The 17,295-nt window shown below is 39.9% G+C and overlaps 1 protein-coding gene across 1 annotated transcript in view; it reads left to right on the forward strand.

The window, feature by feature from the left end:
- Positions 1 to 17,295, forward strand: part of astn1 (astrotactin 1) — a 412,066-nt gene that overhangs the window by 392,094 nt on the left and 2,677 nt on the right. The window contains exons 22-23 of the mRNA XM_061043889.1: positions 626 to 726; positions 6,030 to 6,213. Of these exons, the coding sequence (XP_060899872.1) occupies positions 626 to 726; positions 6,030 to 6,213 (285 nt within the window). The remainder of the gene's footprint in view (positions 1 to 625; positions 727 to 6,029; positions 6,214 to 17,295) is intronic.

A 17,295-nucleotide genomic window follows, 5' to 3' on the forward strand; every position in this document is an offset into this window, starting at 1 on the left:
CAAGATCCAAAGGCCTGTAAGGGTCACACCGGGTCACAGAGAACCCAGCATCCATGTCAACACTGGAGAATAAGAATGGTGTTTGCAAATACAATGCAGTTGTCAGAGATGTTGATGGGACCTTATGGGCTGTTGGTTTGATATTTTTTAATGCATGATCGTATAACCTCTCTACTGTCACGGATGGAGATGACCATGTGAGGTGACACGGTAGCTGCAGGTGTGAGAATCACAGCGTGCAGAAACACTTTTAGCTGCATCCGTTGTTATGCAGTCTCTGAGTCTGAATGTGTTCAGATTGACTTTAATACTGCAACACATTTTTTCTCCACTAACTTTCCGGACTTACTCTAAATATCTTGTGTTGTACATTTCAGAGGATGACCCACAGGGAAGGGGAAGAGTGATGGGTTTCAAAAAACCTCTCAATTTGCAGGTTTATGTTATTATGTCGTTTTCTCAGTGTTGTAGTCATAAAGGTGTAGATTTATGTAACGTTACTGACTAACATTACAAGATGACACGTAAAAAAACAGATTGTGGTCACAAATAAAGACCTTCCTATCACTCACATACAGCAGCAGATTTCTAATTTTGATGTGTGTGTGTGTGTTTTTGTGTGCAGGTTCAGACTGTGGGCGGTAGACAACACAGGGCGCCGCTCCAATCCAAGTGAGGTGACCATCAAAACACCGTGTCCCACTGTGGATGACGTCAAAGCACAAGGTGAGGGGAGAGACACAGGGTGTAGAGTCAGGAAGGTGAATCATCTCTCAGTACACATCACAGGCGCTGCTTAGTGCTTAGACATGATCTGTGTTCCATGAAGGTAGAAAAACAACAACTCCAAATCTATATTGTACTATATTTTCAACCACCGTCTGTGACTAGATGTACATGTGATGTGGATTTAAGGGTCAAGGATTTTTGACTCTTTACCAGGGAGGGTCCTGCAAGAACAAATCCAAAGACAGAACAAGAAAAAGAACATATAACAGAGGTTAAATCATTAAAATACATTCATACAGACATAATAATTCTTGAAATTTGTTTTGCAGCAGGAGCACACAGTAGGCAAGACACTCAAGGACAACATCACCGTAGAATCTAAATTGAAACAAAGTTAAAAAAAAAAAATCGAACATAACAAACTATAAAACAATATAAAACATTGCAGTAAAATCTATCAAGAGCTCGTACCAAGATTTAATTTCATTATTTTTTATTTCGAACATGTTTTAAAAATAAAATAAAAATATACATTACAAACAAATCAAACAGCAATCAAGGCATACTTAGAGGTAGAGGGAGAGAGGCACGGTTATTTTTCCTTAACCAGTCCATGTTCGAAAAGGGTGTAGGAAGAAGTTAAATAACTTATCCAGTCCTATCCCTTTTATCTTTTTAGCTTAATAAATGAATCCAAGACTAAGCTTTAAAAAATAAAGTTGAATGATACAGATAACTAAGTACCAAAAGCAACAGATGTAATGTATTACATACATTAATTGGTAGACGGTACAGACCTTACAACTGATATTGATTCCATTTTTCCCATTGACTGTTCAATTTTATATTTGTTAAATATGTTATTCTTGAAAATGTCTTCAAACTGTCCTCATGTTTTATATGTTTTCATTTCATCACTGCAGCTGTTCCATAAATTAACACCCTTCGTTGTAATACAGTGTAGTTTCATGTTGGTCCTTACTGCTGGTTCTGAGATTGTGTTTACTGTCCCTCTGCTGAAAATGTTTTTGGATACTGTTCGGTATCTGATCATTTTTAACTTTGTACATGATTTGAGTGGTTTTAAAGTCGACCAAGTCCTTAAGTTTTGGTGTTTTCAGTTTGATGAAGAGTGGGTTGGTTGGTTCTCTGTAGTTGGAGTTAATTATAATTCTTATGGCTCTTTTCTGGAGAATGAAGAATGGTTCTGTATTTGTTTTGTACGTGTTCCCCCACACTTCCACACAGTAACTAATATATGGGAGTATTAGGGAGCAGTACAACGTGTAAAGTGACTGTTGATTTAACGGCCCTTTCACTTTAAATAAAATTGCAGTACATTTAGATATTTTTGCCTTAATGTATTGTATGTGTGATTTCCAGGATAATTTATTTTCTACAATAACTCCAAGAAATTTTATTTCAGCCACTCTTTCAATTTCCAAATCATTAATCATACGTTTCTTGGTCAAGCCAGTTGATCGGTTCCCAAAGATTATAAATTTGGTTTTACTTAAGTTCAATGTTAGTTTATTTGAGTCAAACCAACTCTTCAGTTTCTTTAATTCATTACCCACTGTTTTTCCAGATTGTCCCCACAGCATAGTAACTTTGTGTCATCTGCAAATAAAATAGTTTTTAAAATACAGGAGACTTCACATACGTTATTGATGTACAGAATAAATAATAATAGCCCCAACACTGAACCTTGGGGAACTCCACACTTCACTTCATCTGTTCTGATTGAACCTAGATAATAATTTCTACTCAGTTGGTAAGGTGAAATGTAGAGTTGTCCAAATGTGCGGTTAAAGTGCAAAAACAGCAACCAAAGGGCTTATGGATATGTAATAATTGCAACCGGGACAAATGAGACCTGGAGTCTTTTAGTTTTTCTCGCAGGTGCTCTAAAAAGACGACCTGAGGGTAAATGGTCAAACTCACTCTGAAGAGGGTTATTTGAGCAGACCCCTGTTGCCTTAGCGCTCCTCACGAACGGCCTGTTATAAATGGTCAGAAGCCAAGTCTGATTGGCTTGGATTGGATTTTCTATTTGTATGCTACTTGTTTTTACAAGACTTCTAAATCGTATTGGTCAAATTCAGGCTTCCACACCATGCAGCAACACAAACGATTAAAACAGATTCAATACAACTTTTATTAGAGAGAGTCATCATCTCAGAGGAAACATTGAAAGATTTAATTTTCCTTAAAAAGGACAGTCTCTAATGAACCTTCTTAGCAGTAGCAACCACATGATGTTTATAACACAATTTGTCATCAAGAACAGCACCCAGATATTTGTAACTTTCTACAATCTTAATATCAGCTGTTTTAATAACAGCTGGTGTTTTGGCTTGTTGAGGACTTTTTAAAATGTATGGTCATGTCTTTTGTTTTTGACACTCAGAGGCATTCCACAGTTTAGGGTTATAAAAACCGCTGCAGCATTCTGACCGAGTCATTAGAGACCTTTGGGGTTTCCGTGTAAAAATAGAATTAGAATAATCAATGGGCCTGGTGACAAAAGCATTGCTTAAAATGTCAGCATCTATTTGTAATTAATAAACAGTTGCATTTACTTTATTTAAAAATGCATAATGGTACTAGAGAGGGTAGCTTAGCCGACATTTGAAAATAATTCCACTTGATGGGTGCAGTAACACTAAAAGACGTCTTCCCCCATTCAATCCATAACCTCTGTATTTTAAGGAGATCCAGTTTTGAGATCTGATGAGATGGTCTGTTGGCCATCATGAGCGGACAGGAGAGTAGTCAGGCAAGGTGGGAGTTTACCAATGAATGCTCTGTAAATATACAGAATACAACGAGGGCCAGCCATCAGAGCGATACAGGTCACATTGATGAGTTTGAAATCTGTCACCTATGATAAAGCAAAGAGCACTTTGATATACAGCTTCCAATGGCGTCAATACAGAGACAGATGTGTGTAGATTGTCTCCAAACTCCAAAATTAGAAATTGTGTGGCTTGCACAGTTTTTTTTTTTCTATTTCTCGTTGTTAGGCAGGACTTACTCTTTTAAAGAAACCCTAGCTGAGGCCTTATTTTTCCAATTAGGTTTTAAATGTATCACTTATTAGACAAATCCTGATCTAGTCAGAATCCCAGATATTTGAATTGTTGAATACATTCATTGATTACATTGTCAAACACCGGTTCAAACTTGAGTTCTAAAGTAACTTAAAGGATCAATCTGTAAGATATTTACTGAAAGAAATCATAAAATGACCTTACTATATCATCAGACATTAAGGAAACATGCTGGGTTGGAGTGCTGGCTTCTCTGACAACAATGCAGCAGCCAGTATGTTCTCCTTTTAAGTTTAGATTCTGGTCCTAAATGCTCTGGATTTGTTTTGGACACCCCTTGGCTTGCCAGGCAAATGGCAAAAATTGGAAAATGGAGAGAGGTTAGAACACAGAAAGGTCATGGCCATGCGGTATCGCTACAAACACAGTATTTTTGAAAGTTACATATAGCCCCTTTAAGTTGAAATATTTCAGGCTGGGGCTGCAGCAGACATTGTAAATATTCAGTCCAGTCAATGAACTGCTATGTTACTGGCTCACACTGTTGGTTTCAATGCCTGAAAATCCGTGAGTGATATACAATACTTCCGCGCTGTGCCTCTGTTTTATGTATTTCATTGGCATTTTGGAGCGCGACAAGTGGATAAGTCACTAAACTGAAAGTCATTTAAAAACCATTTCCCTTTCCAAGAAATTCTTTAATGGCTTTCTCTTTCGATGGATATGTGAGTGATTGATTCTTTCAGAACTGATGTAAAAATCTGCCTGAAGAATAACATCTGTTTGATCCATCTAATGACAAGTTTGATGACAGTAGAAAAGAAAAAGAAGAGAGTATTATATGTCCCCTTTTTTTAATAAAAGTAAAATCATCATGGGGAGTAGCATGAAGAACAGGAACAGCCTATTGAGCTGCAACACTCGATCAATTAATCAGTCGACAGAAACATAATCAGCAAATCAAACAGTTCTAGTTGAACTTTTCTTAATGTTGAGGATTTTCTGCTTCATGTCTGATTTGAAATATCAATTTAATGAATTTGTATCAGATAAGCAGACCAGATGATTTAGCGATGAAATGATTAGTGGATTAAACTTTGATGAAAATATTTGTCAGTTGATGCCATTCATGTCTCTAAAACAGAATGAGAGTCGAGCTCTCGCCCTAAGGTCTCTCCCCGATTTCTGACTCTATCCACTGTCCTGTTTTTAAATTGAAAAATAGGACTCTGCTCCATTTTTCTCAGTTAAGATCATTATCTCAGAAAAGCAAGAGACAAGGTGCATACATTTCTCTGCACCCCGGTTGCTCTCTGTGGGGATCCAGTATTATCGGTAATTGTGTAATTGTATTTTTAAGGTTCATTTTCTGGCCTTTATTTAGAGACAGGGCAGTGGATAGAGTCAGGAATCCTTCACATATTGGGCGAGCGCAATAACTACTAGGCTACCAGCGCCCCGTCTTATTGTCTCTTGAGTCTCCACGTGGCTAGAATGTATTTCAGATGCATCACGTTGTATCAGTGAGGCATGTCTCATCAGCACAACATCCTGGCATTTCAGAGTGCTACTTTACATCTGAACTGCAAAGATCTAAGTTACCTGCGCAAAGGGGACAAACTAATGATTGACCACCCATGCTACCTAAAGAGACGAGCATCTCCCCATGTTCCAACCCCAACTAAAAGCTAGTCTGGGAGTGTTTTCTACTTCAAGTGCTCCACATGAGAGCTTCTGTCTGGATTTTCAGGTATTGGTATCTTGTTACTTCAGAAGGACAGAGCAGGGGCGCTGGTGGTGCAGTGGTTAGTGCGCGCGTCCCACATATGGAGACTGTGGTCCTCAACGCAGGCGGCCCGGGTTTGAATCCGACCTGTGGCTCCCTTCCCACATGTCAATCCCGACTCTCTCTCTCCCTGATTTCTGACTCTATACACTGTCCTATCTCTCCAATAAAGGCACAAAAAATATTTAAAGACAAAAAAAAGAAAGACAGAGCAGATTGTTATTTCACGCTTCCTTATTTAACAGATGTCTAGTACAAATAGTTGGTATTATTATGTAGTGTGCCAGAGTAAAACCAGAGATAGAAAATGAGCAAAAATACTCAATTTGAACCCCTTTGGTGTCCCAGAATTTTCAAAAGATAAACAAAAAAAAACTCACAGATTAGTTGTACCGTAGACTACTACTGAGGTCTTTTATGGCTGCTGTCTTTTGAATTTTTGTTTGTCTTTTCCATTGCAGAAATCTCCGATAAGATCTATAACCTGTTCAACGGATACACCAGTGGAAAAGAGCAGCAGACAGCCTACAACACTCTGATGGACCTGGGAGCGCCCACGCTGCGCCGCGTACTCTACCATTACAACCAGCGCTACGAGAGCTTCGGAGAGTTCACCTGGAGGTGTGAGGACGAGCTCGGGCCCAGGTACAGTGAATATTTACATGCTGTTATTCTTCTGGAGTTAACTGCTCTGAAAGCAAAACGCTGGTCTCTCAGAGTTCATAAAAGATGACCCGAGCGATGTGTCAATTCTCGGAAAGCACATATCACATTTTACTTATTTTTGCAATCTCTGATGTACTGATATTATTTACACTAATCAAAGAGACCATGTGAGACGTGCCTCTTTTCATTTTGAGGCCACATTTGTCGAGGTTCTTAAAGCAACAGATGAATGCATTTGTGTCAATAGAGTCAAGGAGGATTGTTTGCATTTATTCGGCCACTGGGAGACAAGGAGGGGATAATGCACCTCTGATGGTTTTTGGACGTTGGAAAGTAGATTTGGACACATTGGTCCGTCGTCTGCAGCCATTTATCTCAACACAGAGCACACACAATGTGCCTGTAGCTAATACGATGCTACCCAGCAGACCAATCACGGCGCCTGTGATCTGCGTCCTTTTGACCCATAGTTACATTTAAGGAGGTGTACATCAGGGTACATATCTAGGCTCCTGCGTAGCTTCAAGGTTATGGTGTAGATTGAATCAGAATCGGCTTTATTGGCCATGTATGCTTACACACGCACACAAGAAATTTGTTTCTGGTGAACTGAGCTCTCAGTGTACTAAAGTATAACATATATAAACATAAAATTAGCAAAAAGACTAACAAGGCTAAATAAGATAGTAGTGCAGTGGTGAGTATTACAAACATGCTGAGACAAACACGATTATAAATATGTAGTTATGTAACAGATGATTGATTTACATGAGGTAGAGTTTTTACTGTGTTTACATAAGCAGTGTGCATAGATTGATGAGGAGGATAATATTACAGTATTTACATGATTAAGTTATTGAACGGTGGGTGTTTGATTACAGGGATACCGGTATCTCACAGCGACAGGTCGGACGCTCTGTGACTGTTTAGGGGGAAAACTGGCAGGGGGAAAAAAAGAAAATCAACAGAGGGATATGCTTACGTTGAGTACCTATTGTTTTAGTTTGAAATAAACATGCTTTGTCTGTTTAAAAAAAGAAATGTTGCTTTAGGACTGTTTTCTGACCCAGGACCAGCGGAAACTCAGACTGCTATACCGACTCGTACACATTGTGTGCTTGTCTCTTCAGTCGATTTGATGTTCTCGTAACTCAAGTTGCTGTTATACGTTCCATCCACAGAGCACTTTGGTGGATGCAACAGTGGGATTTGTGTCATCAGAGTGACAGCCTGGGGGAAGAAACTGTCAATATGTCAAGTTGTTTTGGCGTACATTGATCTGTAACGCCAACCAGAGGGGAGGAGTTTTAACGGACATATTGGACACAGAAGTATTAATTAGGCGCCAGGCTTTTTTTTTTATAGTCGTAAGTGGGCCTAAGCAACAATTCCCTTACCTAGGAATCCACTTCAGTGTTTCATCACAGAGCATTTATCACTTTGAAAGCCCGCTAACACCCAACACTGTGAGGCAATTCTAAAAATCATTGGATTATGTATTTCTTTCATGTCAAAAGTGAAGGCCGCTCTGCTTTCTTAAAAACCCAGATACCCCAAAACAAAACCACAACAAAGATAACCCAGTCCAGCCAGAGCATTTCCTTCATATCATTTTCAAGGCAAACCCCAATTAGTTCTCAATCACCTTTTGTGCGCCTCCTCTATTACAGACACACATCGTAGAGAGGCTCAAACAGCCACATCTCCATGGTATCCGCTCGCTCAAAGCACGGCAGAGTCCGACTCTTGTTTTTGGTTCTCATAGGAGGGCAGATGTTTCTCGCTCCAAGCCACCAAAGTGTCGTCTTTTATTCTGGGTGGTTGTTTTGTGTAATTTAGAGTTACAGATGAACCGGGGGAAACGGAGTGAGCTTAACCTTCCGAGACATCCTCATCCAATTAGAAACACACAACCAAGAACAGCCCTGAAACTACAGGAAACGAAATAGTACCTGAATGTTTCTTAAACAGAGCCATGTGTCCGACGTTGAACGTACAAAATGGCTCTGTGTGTTTTCACTGCGTCAGGTGAAACTGATTAGCCGAGGCTCACTTAATTCTCTGCCTTTTTCTCTCTCTGTCTGTGGCCTCCCCCCCCCCCCCCCCCCCCCCCCCCCCCCCCCCCCGCTCCTTAATGAAAGGTTGTTTTTAATAGGAGCTGTGCTGGAAAGAGTTGATGTAATTGAGGGAGTTGCTTCTGAAGTGTTCCATTAAAATACACTTAGATTAACAGCCCCCCTCCCCCCCCAATTTAGTTAAAGGGAGGGGTGATTAATGGTAATAAAGGCACCTCAGAGCTGGAAGTGCATTCGAGGTGAGGCCTGCTAACAGGGGTGAGAAGGTATGAACATGTTTTGTTTGGCCAAGTCATCAAATGAACATTAGACTTTCCTGTGTATCTGGTTTGCCGTTAGGGAAAAAAAAAATCTCTGAACCTGAAGTGGAGCTGTTTGCTGTGTATTGTTAGGCGGGGGGGGGGGGGGGTGGTGCAGCCGATAAACTGTAACGCTGACGCCAGGACAGAAATACTACTGATATCATTTTTTAGAAAAACCAAAACACGAGTCATGCTGACTTTTACAAGCGTCCTGTATTCATGTTGGCGGGTTTTCTGCTGAAGCACCTCGGATCATTTGGATCGTTGGAGTTCAGTTGAACCAAAGCTGACGAGAGTGGTGGTGTCTGATCGCGATCAGATCTTTATGTTTGTGTCTGAGGATTAATAAACATTTTGGTCGTACAGAATGTATCCTCAAACATTTTCCTTAGCCAGGGGTTTGTTGGTATTAAGTATCACAGTGTATTCAGACTGATAAACATGAGGGGTAGACAGGGATACTACTGTTTATCCATCTGACAAATCATTTGAGTCCAAACACTGCTGAAGCCTTGTTCTTCTCCCTCTGTTTTTTCTCCTTATTGTTGCTGAGGGGTAAGACATGATATACTTTAATGATCCCACGATCAGGGAAAATTCAATCTTATACTCTGTTATTGAATATTGCTGAAATACGCACACATGCACAAAGAGGATCCTATGGACATGCATGGAGAGATGTCAGAGTGATGCTGAGCTGGTGGGTTGGGGATGATGATGGTTCTCACCTATACTTTCTACCAACTCCAGCAGGTATTTATTTATTTTTTATATTATTATATATATATTATTATATTTTTTTCTTTTTCTGGAGCACAAAAATGTAAAGTGCGTTACAAATTAAATGTATTATTATTATTATTATTATTATTATTATTATTATAATCCAAGCATTGGGTTCTCAGTTTAAAGTAGAATGGTTTATTGGGGATAACAAATACTTTACGTTTAGGTTTGTCATCAGCACTAATTCAGATTAACAATTTGACCTCTACCTTTTTGTTATTTCAAGTATAGTTTTTATAACTCTAATATGTGTTCCTAGTCTGTCTACTAACCCTACAATGATGAGAAAAGTCCATCCTCCCTGTCTTTTGCCTGCTCCACTTTTCAGAAAATGTGTGCTCAAACATGCCGTCAGGAGATTTTCCCGACTCAATTTGTTGTGAAAAGAGATCTCGTTGTGTGAAGCAGACAGGTAAAAGTCCCCGTGTCTCACTGTTTGTATTATCTCAGTAAACAGTTCCTGTCGTCTCAACAGTACGTTTGAAGTTTTCTTCAATACTGCCTCACGGTCCTATAAATAGAAACATTGATTACGAGATGAGAGCAGGAAAAAAAAGTCAAAAAAATCATTGACAGATCTTTTTTTTCTGTCAAACTATTGATTTTTAAAGTATCTTGGTCATAAGTGGAATAATGTTTAGTGAGCGGGTTGTTCACGGAAGAACCTGATTTATTACTCCAGTCCGCCCCTGATGATTATCTAACATCAGGGGCGGACTGGATTAATAATTCAGGCCCGCAGTTAGACTCCATCCCAGGCCACCCATTCATACACTGCCGACAAAGCAGCGGAGCAATTCGGCGTTAAGTGTCTTGTCCAAGGACACATCGGACATGTTGCTGCAGGAGCTTGGGATTGAACCTACCCCTCTGGTTGAGAGACGACCGACTCTACCAACCGCCCCATAAACATGGACGTCACCTGTGGATTATTGAGTATTGAAACGTCATTGGTGAGACTGTGTGCATGTTCATAAGAGAAACTAATCAGGGACAAACTCATAGAAAGTCGGCCCCAAAGCTCAGTCAGAGGTCTGAAACCGTTTTGAATGAAATCTTTGACAGAAAACATCCTCCAAAGAGACCAGACAGTCCAGTCCTTCTTTCGATTGTGGTTTCTTCATAAACTGATCATTTCTTCGGCCACTTGAGAGGGAATATACCTCTCCCACCCAAACAACAACACATCTGTGGTACCGCCAGCCGTAAACAAAAGAGCAGACAGGCTCCCCTCCAGCACACACACACACACACACACACACATATGCACCACTACTGTACATGTGCAGACCACAGGCACGCACACGGTTTCAACTTCCCAAATCAGTTGAATGTTTTTTTTATGCAGAGAATTCGCCCGCTCCCCTGTCACAAACAATGAGGACTGAATAAACTGGATTTTCATTAGCTAGTCAAAATACAGATAACAAGAGCCCCGCTCAGGCTCGGCCTCAATGTAAACTTACATCAGCCAAGTAAGCAATATCTGGAAACAAATGAATGAACAAATGTGGCTCTGTCATTCTTGTGGCAGCAGATATTCCGATCTGCTGTTTTTTTTAGACACGTATCGGATCTCACTGACGAGACCAATTGGCATCCCGCGGGAGGATATTTTCGTTTCCCTTTTTACATGCAACATCGCGTGACGTTTTAACTCGAACCATAAACTCACAGAGCGGCCGTCTCTCAGAGGCTCAACACTTCTTCTCCCCTGGGCCAGACCCTGTCGTCACCAGGGGAGCACCCATCATCTCAGGCACGCTGCTTGGCCGTTGATTTTAAAATCTCAAGACGGTTTTTATTTTATTTTTTTGGGGGGGTGGAAGAAAATCCTCCATCCTGGCCCGGTCTCAGTCTGACCATGTCCTTGGTTGGACTCTGTGCCCTTCGATGAACTGTGAAATTGCTGATTTTTTCTCCTGTACTCTTTGTTTTTACTCTACAATCGGAGGAGTACGTGTGATAATAAATGTTGTTATGGTTGGAATATCTCTAAGGAAATCAGGATCATAATCACAGCAGACTGTTTACCCTGCTCTCTGACTCTCTACAGTTGGGAGGAGGACAACATTACACGCAGTCAAAGTTGTGGAGCCTTTTTTTTTTGTCTTGCGGTGATTTATTGGTTTCTGTGATGCAGAAAATTGCAAAGAAACATAGTGTAAATATTTACATATTCGGATGTGATTTCTGGTAAATAATATCCCATTACCAATGTCAGTATACGTTGCTGCGAGTTTAATTCACCAATAAAGTTCCTCATGAGCCTTCATGAAGAGAGATTCAAAGGGCAGGTCTGCCTGGTCCAGGTTTAATGTGATGTTCAGTAGTACCAGAATTAACAAAGTATTTTTTAGTCATGAACCATTTGAGCAAGCTTTGTGGTACTGTATATCCAAATATTAGTGGGTGAAGCCTGAGTGATGTCATGACCCTCTCTTACTGCTGAGGGTTTTGGAGTCCCATCGATGGCGGTCGTTGTGCTAGAAATATCAAATCAAGTTGTCTTTATTGTCATTTCACCCATATACTAAGTACACCGTGATAGGAAGGTTGTTCCTCTAGGATTGTGATGCTACATTAGACAATTGAGAATTAAGAATTAAGTAGTAGGAATATGAGATTGAAAGCAATAACAAGAAGGTGGCTACTAATAGTTCAATTAGCAAACCAAGCGAAGTGGGTTAGAAAACTGTGGAACCACAGCAGTTTAAAGAGCCTGATAAAGTGACTAAAATGGGTAAAGTGGCAAAACAGATAAAGTGGAAAGTTTAAAGTGGCAGAGGAAGGTTTTGAGCACAAGGCAAGGCGAGTTTATTTCTATAGCACATTTCAACAACAAGGCAATTCAAAGTGCTTCACACAAGACAAAAGCATCATGACAGAGGAAAGAAAAGAAACATTCAAATAGAAAATTTAAAAATCACTGAAATTATTAAATCTGAAAATATATTCAAATAAAAATAATTCAAATGAAATTCATTTAATTTAAAAAAATGAAAAAAATAAAGTAAACGTAAAGCACAAACCAGCCTCAACTTATCTACATGTACTTATGAAATCCTGTCTCAACCTAACCACGGTTTTAAGCCTCTTGAACAACTGTTACATTGCGCTCACCTGTCAATCATGGCAGCTACATGCCTAACTATGGATAACACGTATCATTAATAAAATCAAAATGGATTAGTTTTCATCCCTGTACAGTGTGTGCCCATGAAGACAATAAATAATCAGAACTATTTCGTTTTTTCTACCGGGCTGTAAACATGTTTTATTTATGCTGTACAGCCTTTTTGAATGGGGTGTGTACGGGACTTCCGGGAGCTCTTGGAGCCAGCCTCAAGTGGACACTCAAGGAACTGCAGGTTTTAGCAATTCCACACTAGCTTCATTTTACAACACCAGGAACATTTTTTCACAGGAAAACAGAAATTCCTGTACATCAAAAGTTAAGCCATGAACTTCACCACGGAAAAAATAACTCAGAGAGTAAATGAAAACATGTAAGGGAACAGTAACAAAGCCAAGTGTTTGATGTCACAAAGTGCAGAATTATGACTTTTGACCGTTAAATGAGCTATCTGAGAGTTTGTTAAGTTTAAGTTAAATGAGCCATGCTGTTTATTTACATCACTGGAGCAGCAGGAAGTCGCTGCAGTGGCTTAATTCTGTAAGGGACAAAATAGCACACAATTAACAAGATTTAAATAAAGATTTAAATAATTATTGCATTAACTTTGGACCTTAATGGCATCATGATTAACACAGTAACACTGACAGCCCTAATTTTTAAATACATTTCCTGAATCAAAATGAAATCACAAGAGTCGTGCTGGATCTGAGGCGCTCCAGTGATCTCAATCGTTTGGTGTAAGGTGGTCATAAAACTCAATCTGAACCGCTTTGTGCTCTTTTTCTCATCTTAGTGTTACGATTATTGCAGGTCTTGAGTCTTGTCTTTTGCAAATGATTTTGTTCAATGACTTGAGCATTGTTGACAACCAATCGGAGCGGTCTTTCCAGCACCAAACAGGAAGCTGCTAACTTTTGATCATGGCGGTGAGGTGAAGGAACGTGCAGAGAGGAGAAGAAACTGGTGAGGCTGTGGAGGAACAGGAATGCATCTTGGACATGTCCTCTCCTTTTTTACCACGACAGAGTACAGAAGGGAAAAAAGGTTGACGGAAATCACTGCAGCCTTTTAAGATCCCCTGTGAGTGTGCTATACGTAGCTAATACGTCTTTTACTTCCTCTTGTCAAGTCTGATCTTCTCTTTGTGGTACAGAGGGGAGGACACGTCAAAGAGGCATTCTTTCTCTCTCCACAAATCCACTTCCTGCACCTTTTCAGGTGTCTGCTCAAAAGTTGTGGTTGTAAATTTCCAACAGGTAGACAGGAAATAATCTCATAAGGAATCATTTTTGCAGTCCTGCAGTTAGCGACCATGCAAGAATCCAGGTTTCTGGGGCGCTGGTGGCGCAGTGGTTAGAGCACGCGCCCCATGTACAGAGGCGGTAGTCCTCCAGACAGGTGGCCCAGGTTCGAAACCAACCTGTGGCTCCTATCATGTCATTCCCCACTCTCTCTCTCCCTGATTTGTGACCCTACCCTAAGGCACAAAATGCCCAAAAATAAATCTTAAAAATAAAAATAAAAAAGAGTCCCGGTCTTTGCAGAATGGAATACTGTGACTAAAAGCTCTGCGAGTTGATGACACGTTGTCTCTAGATGTGAGAGGGAATCGGACATTATTCTCAAATGAGTTCTAGTGTATGGAAGGCAATGCATGATGTAAGAAGTATTTGAAAAAGGACAAAATCTCGACTTTTAAAACTGAGAAATGTATTTGCTTTTGGAAAGCATATTTTTGAAAGTCATAGCTAGCTAGAAAATGCTACAGCGCTCAGTATTTTTATATCGCTTAGCATGGAACGTTGAGATGAAGGGCCCATCTACGTAATTACGACCGGACTTAGCTCCGCCCATTAAAACCCAGAACTGAAACGTGAGAAAACCGCAATAACGGTCAAAAATCGGAAATCAGTCAAACATAGTTCTCAATCTTTTCACATGTTTAAAGTTATCTTCTTACAACATATTTAGCGTGCTTGGAGACATATTGCTGATTTTACTTTACAGGGACTTTAAGCAACATGTTGGAAAAGGTTGTGACGGGAACATGTTTACCACTCCGTCATCACTCTTTCTCTCTTTGACTAGAGGTGGACTCAGCCTCTCTGAGATGCTCTTTTCATACCCAGTCGTGTTTCCAACAAGTTGTCAGTTAACCTTATTAACTGTGAGATGTTTCTCCAGGTGTTTCTTGTAAGCCTTTCACAACTTTTTCCACTCTTTTGTTGCCACTTTACCAATTTTTTTTTTTTTAGTTGGCTTCAATCTTAAAACAGGCATATTATTTTTCCAAAAACAATAAAATCCTCAGTGTTAACATTTGAAATGTTGTCTTTGTGTGGTCAAATATGTGGTGTCATGTTACCAAATCATCACATTCTGTTTTTGTTTACATTTCACTTAGCGTCATAACTTTTTTTAGGAATTGGGGGGTTGTATTATAAAACCAATGTCAGTCGTTCACCACGTGCTAATGCACCTCGTCATGCAGTTGTAAGCCTCCTTAGTGTGAGCTTTCTATAGGAACCTGTATCACACATGACCATGCATCTACATGCCTGCTCATGTACTGCTCAGCACAAACCCCTCCATAATAAAAAAATCTTTAAACAGGACTTTGTATCTCCAACGACTTTCCACTCGTTTACATGCGCCAGGATTTATGTTGACAACTGTTTCTATTTGGAACCTGCAAGACGTTCCTCTGCTTTCCTAAGAAATGAAAGCATAACAAACCACACTTTTCTTTTTTTTCTTTCTTTATTTAAGGCAAATAAATACCCCCATCTCCTCAAAACCACTGGATTCTGTGGCATAATATTGGGTACATAATGAGGTTTCAGAAAAATGATATGAATGGCTGCAGGAGAGCACATGGACCGACACAAGCACTCCTGTGTGCAGAGACGCTGACATCATTAAAATGAGTCTCTCTCTCTGCAGTTTTCCTGAGCAGGAAACCAAACGGAGACTTGTAGAAGCTGCTGGGAGAGATTTGTCGAGTGGATTTGCAAAAGGGATTTTGTCCTGCTGAGCCTCCATCCATCTGTGTAGCTTTCAACCTTTTATACAGATACCTTCTTTTTCAGTTTTTTTATCTCGTCTGTTGCTGATGGGCTGCTTGTCACAAATGACATTTTGTGCATTGCATACCATGACAATAATGTCTAATGTCAAAAATGCACCCCCCATTCCAAAATCAAAACAATAACATACACAGATGTTATGTAACATAAGCTGCAAAGAGGAAGTCGCTTCTCGTGTATCTCTGAGTGTAACAACATTTGCAATTTAAAGATGCCAAAAATAATTCTGAAATATGTTGCAGTGAAGTTTTGGTTGCCAGTATGAGAGGGATTGAGGCGTATTTGTGGCATAAAGAAAACGTCCATTCTCCCCAAAATGAACATTACAACATACCAGGAAATATGTTGATGTGCTTTATGTTTACGGAGCAGCAGTTGATCTGGAGTCGGGGTAAAGATGAGGGAGATTAAATAGTGTAGAAGCCACAGGCCCACACAGTGTCTGTGTTATGACAGTGTGATGGTGAGTGCCAACGTTGAGTTCAAACACTGAAGAACTGCGGCCTATCAATGATATGATAAAAAAAAATACAAACAAACAGACTTGTGATTTTAGCATTTAATAGCAGATATTGGATTTCCACAAGTTTAAAATAGCATAAAAAATTCTTACTTCTCTCAAATAGTTTGTTTTCTTCAGGACGAACGAGTAAAAGTCAGTCTGTGACAGAACCAAGCTTTGTCTTGTGTAGTGATGTATCTGATGCTTATGTCCACATACATATTTATGAATGTCCTGATGTTGGCTGTCATTGTGAACTACATTAGACTACGCAGTTACCTGTCCATGTGTCTTCAGGACTGTGTCATCAATATCTACAAGTGTTCATTTTGGCTCAAAACGCAAGAAGCCAGTGAATGATGTGCACAAGTCATCTCTATTATTAGATACACTCTGTTCCCCGACTGTGTACATCAAATAGTTGTAGGTCAACAGGAGAGTTAATGAAAGAAAAACTATTCAAAGAAAATGAATTTTATTGCCGTGAAGCTGGGGTTAACTTTGACTTTTCAATTCAGTAAAACATCATGACCAGATGTTGAATGAACAACATGACATCAGTTTGTCCACCTTCAATACAAAAGCACTAGATGTCATACTGTTTGCAAGGGGGGAACTGAAATTCACAGAGCGATCAACTAGTTAATGCTAACAGCTACTCTAAATATATAAAGAAAGACTTGTCTGTGATTATCACCACCATTATTTTTACTTCATCACCTCCTTTAATTTCCACCCATCATCTCCCCTTCATTTGTCAAACTTGTTGCTGTGATCTTCATCCCTCCATCGTCATTCACACCAATGTCACTAGTGTCCAGGCTGTGGGATATTGTTAAGGTGAGTTTCTATGACGATCAGGTGAACGTAGTCGTTTACCTTCACCTGTGAAATAATTTGCTGAAAATGCTCTTTATTTCCTCCTATCAGTGTGTTCATTGTTTCCCTCTCAGGGTGCTTATTAAGCGTGTGTGCCGGGTGTTCTGAGGGTGTCATCAGTTCATCAGTATACTGAGCTGGGACTGCGCTGAGTCCAGCAGACTTGTGGGTTGGCAGAGCGGGACGCACTGTGCTGCAGAAAAGTTCTGCTTTGGCTGCAGAAAGAGGAGAACCTTTTGAGATGAATGAATAAAATCTGCTGCTGACATGTTCTGACTTTAGACTAACACTT

Source organism: Labrus mixtus, chromosome 8 (assembly GCF_963584025.1).
Source record: "Labrus mixtus chromosome 8, fLabMix1.1, whole genome shotgun sequence".
In the NCBI taxonomy this organism is placed as follows: Eukaryota; Metazoa; Chordata; class Actinopteri; order Labriformes; family Labridae; genus Labrus; species Labrus mixtus.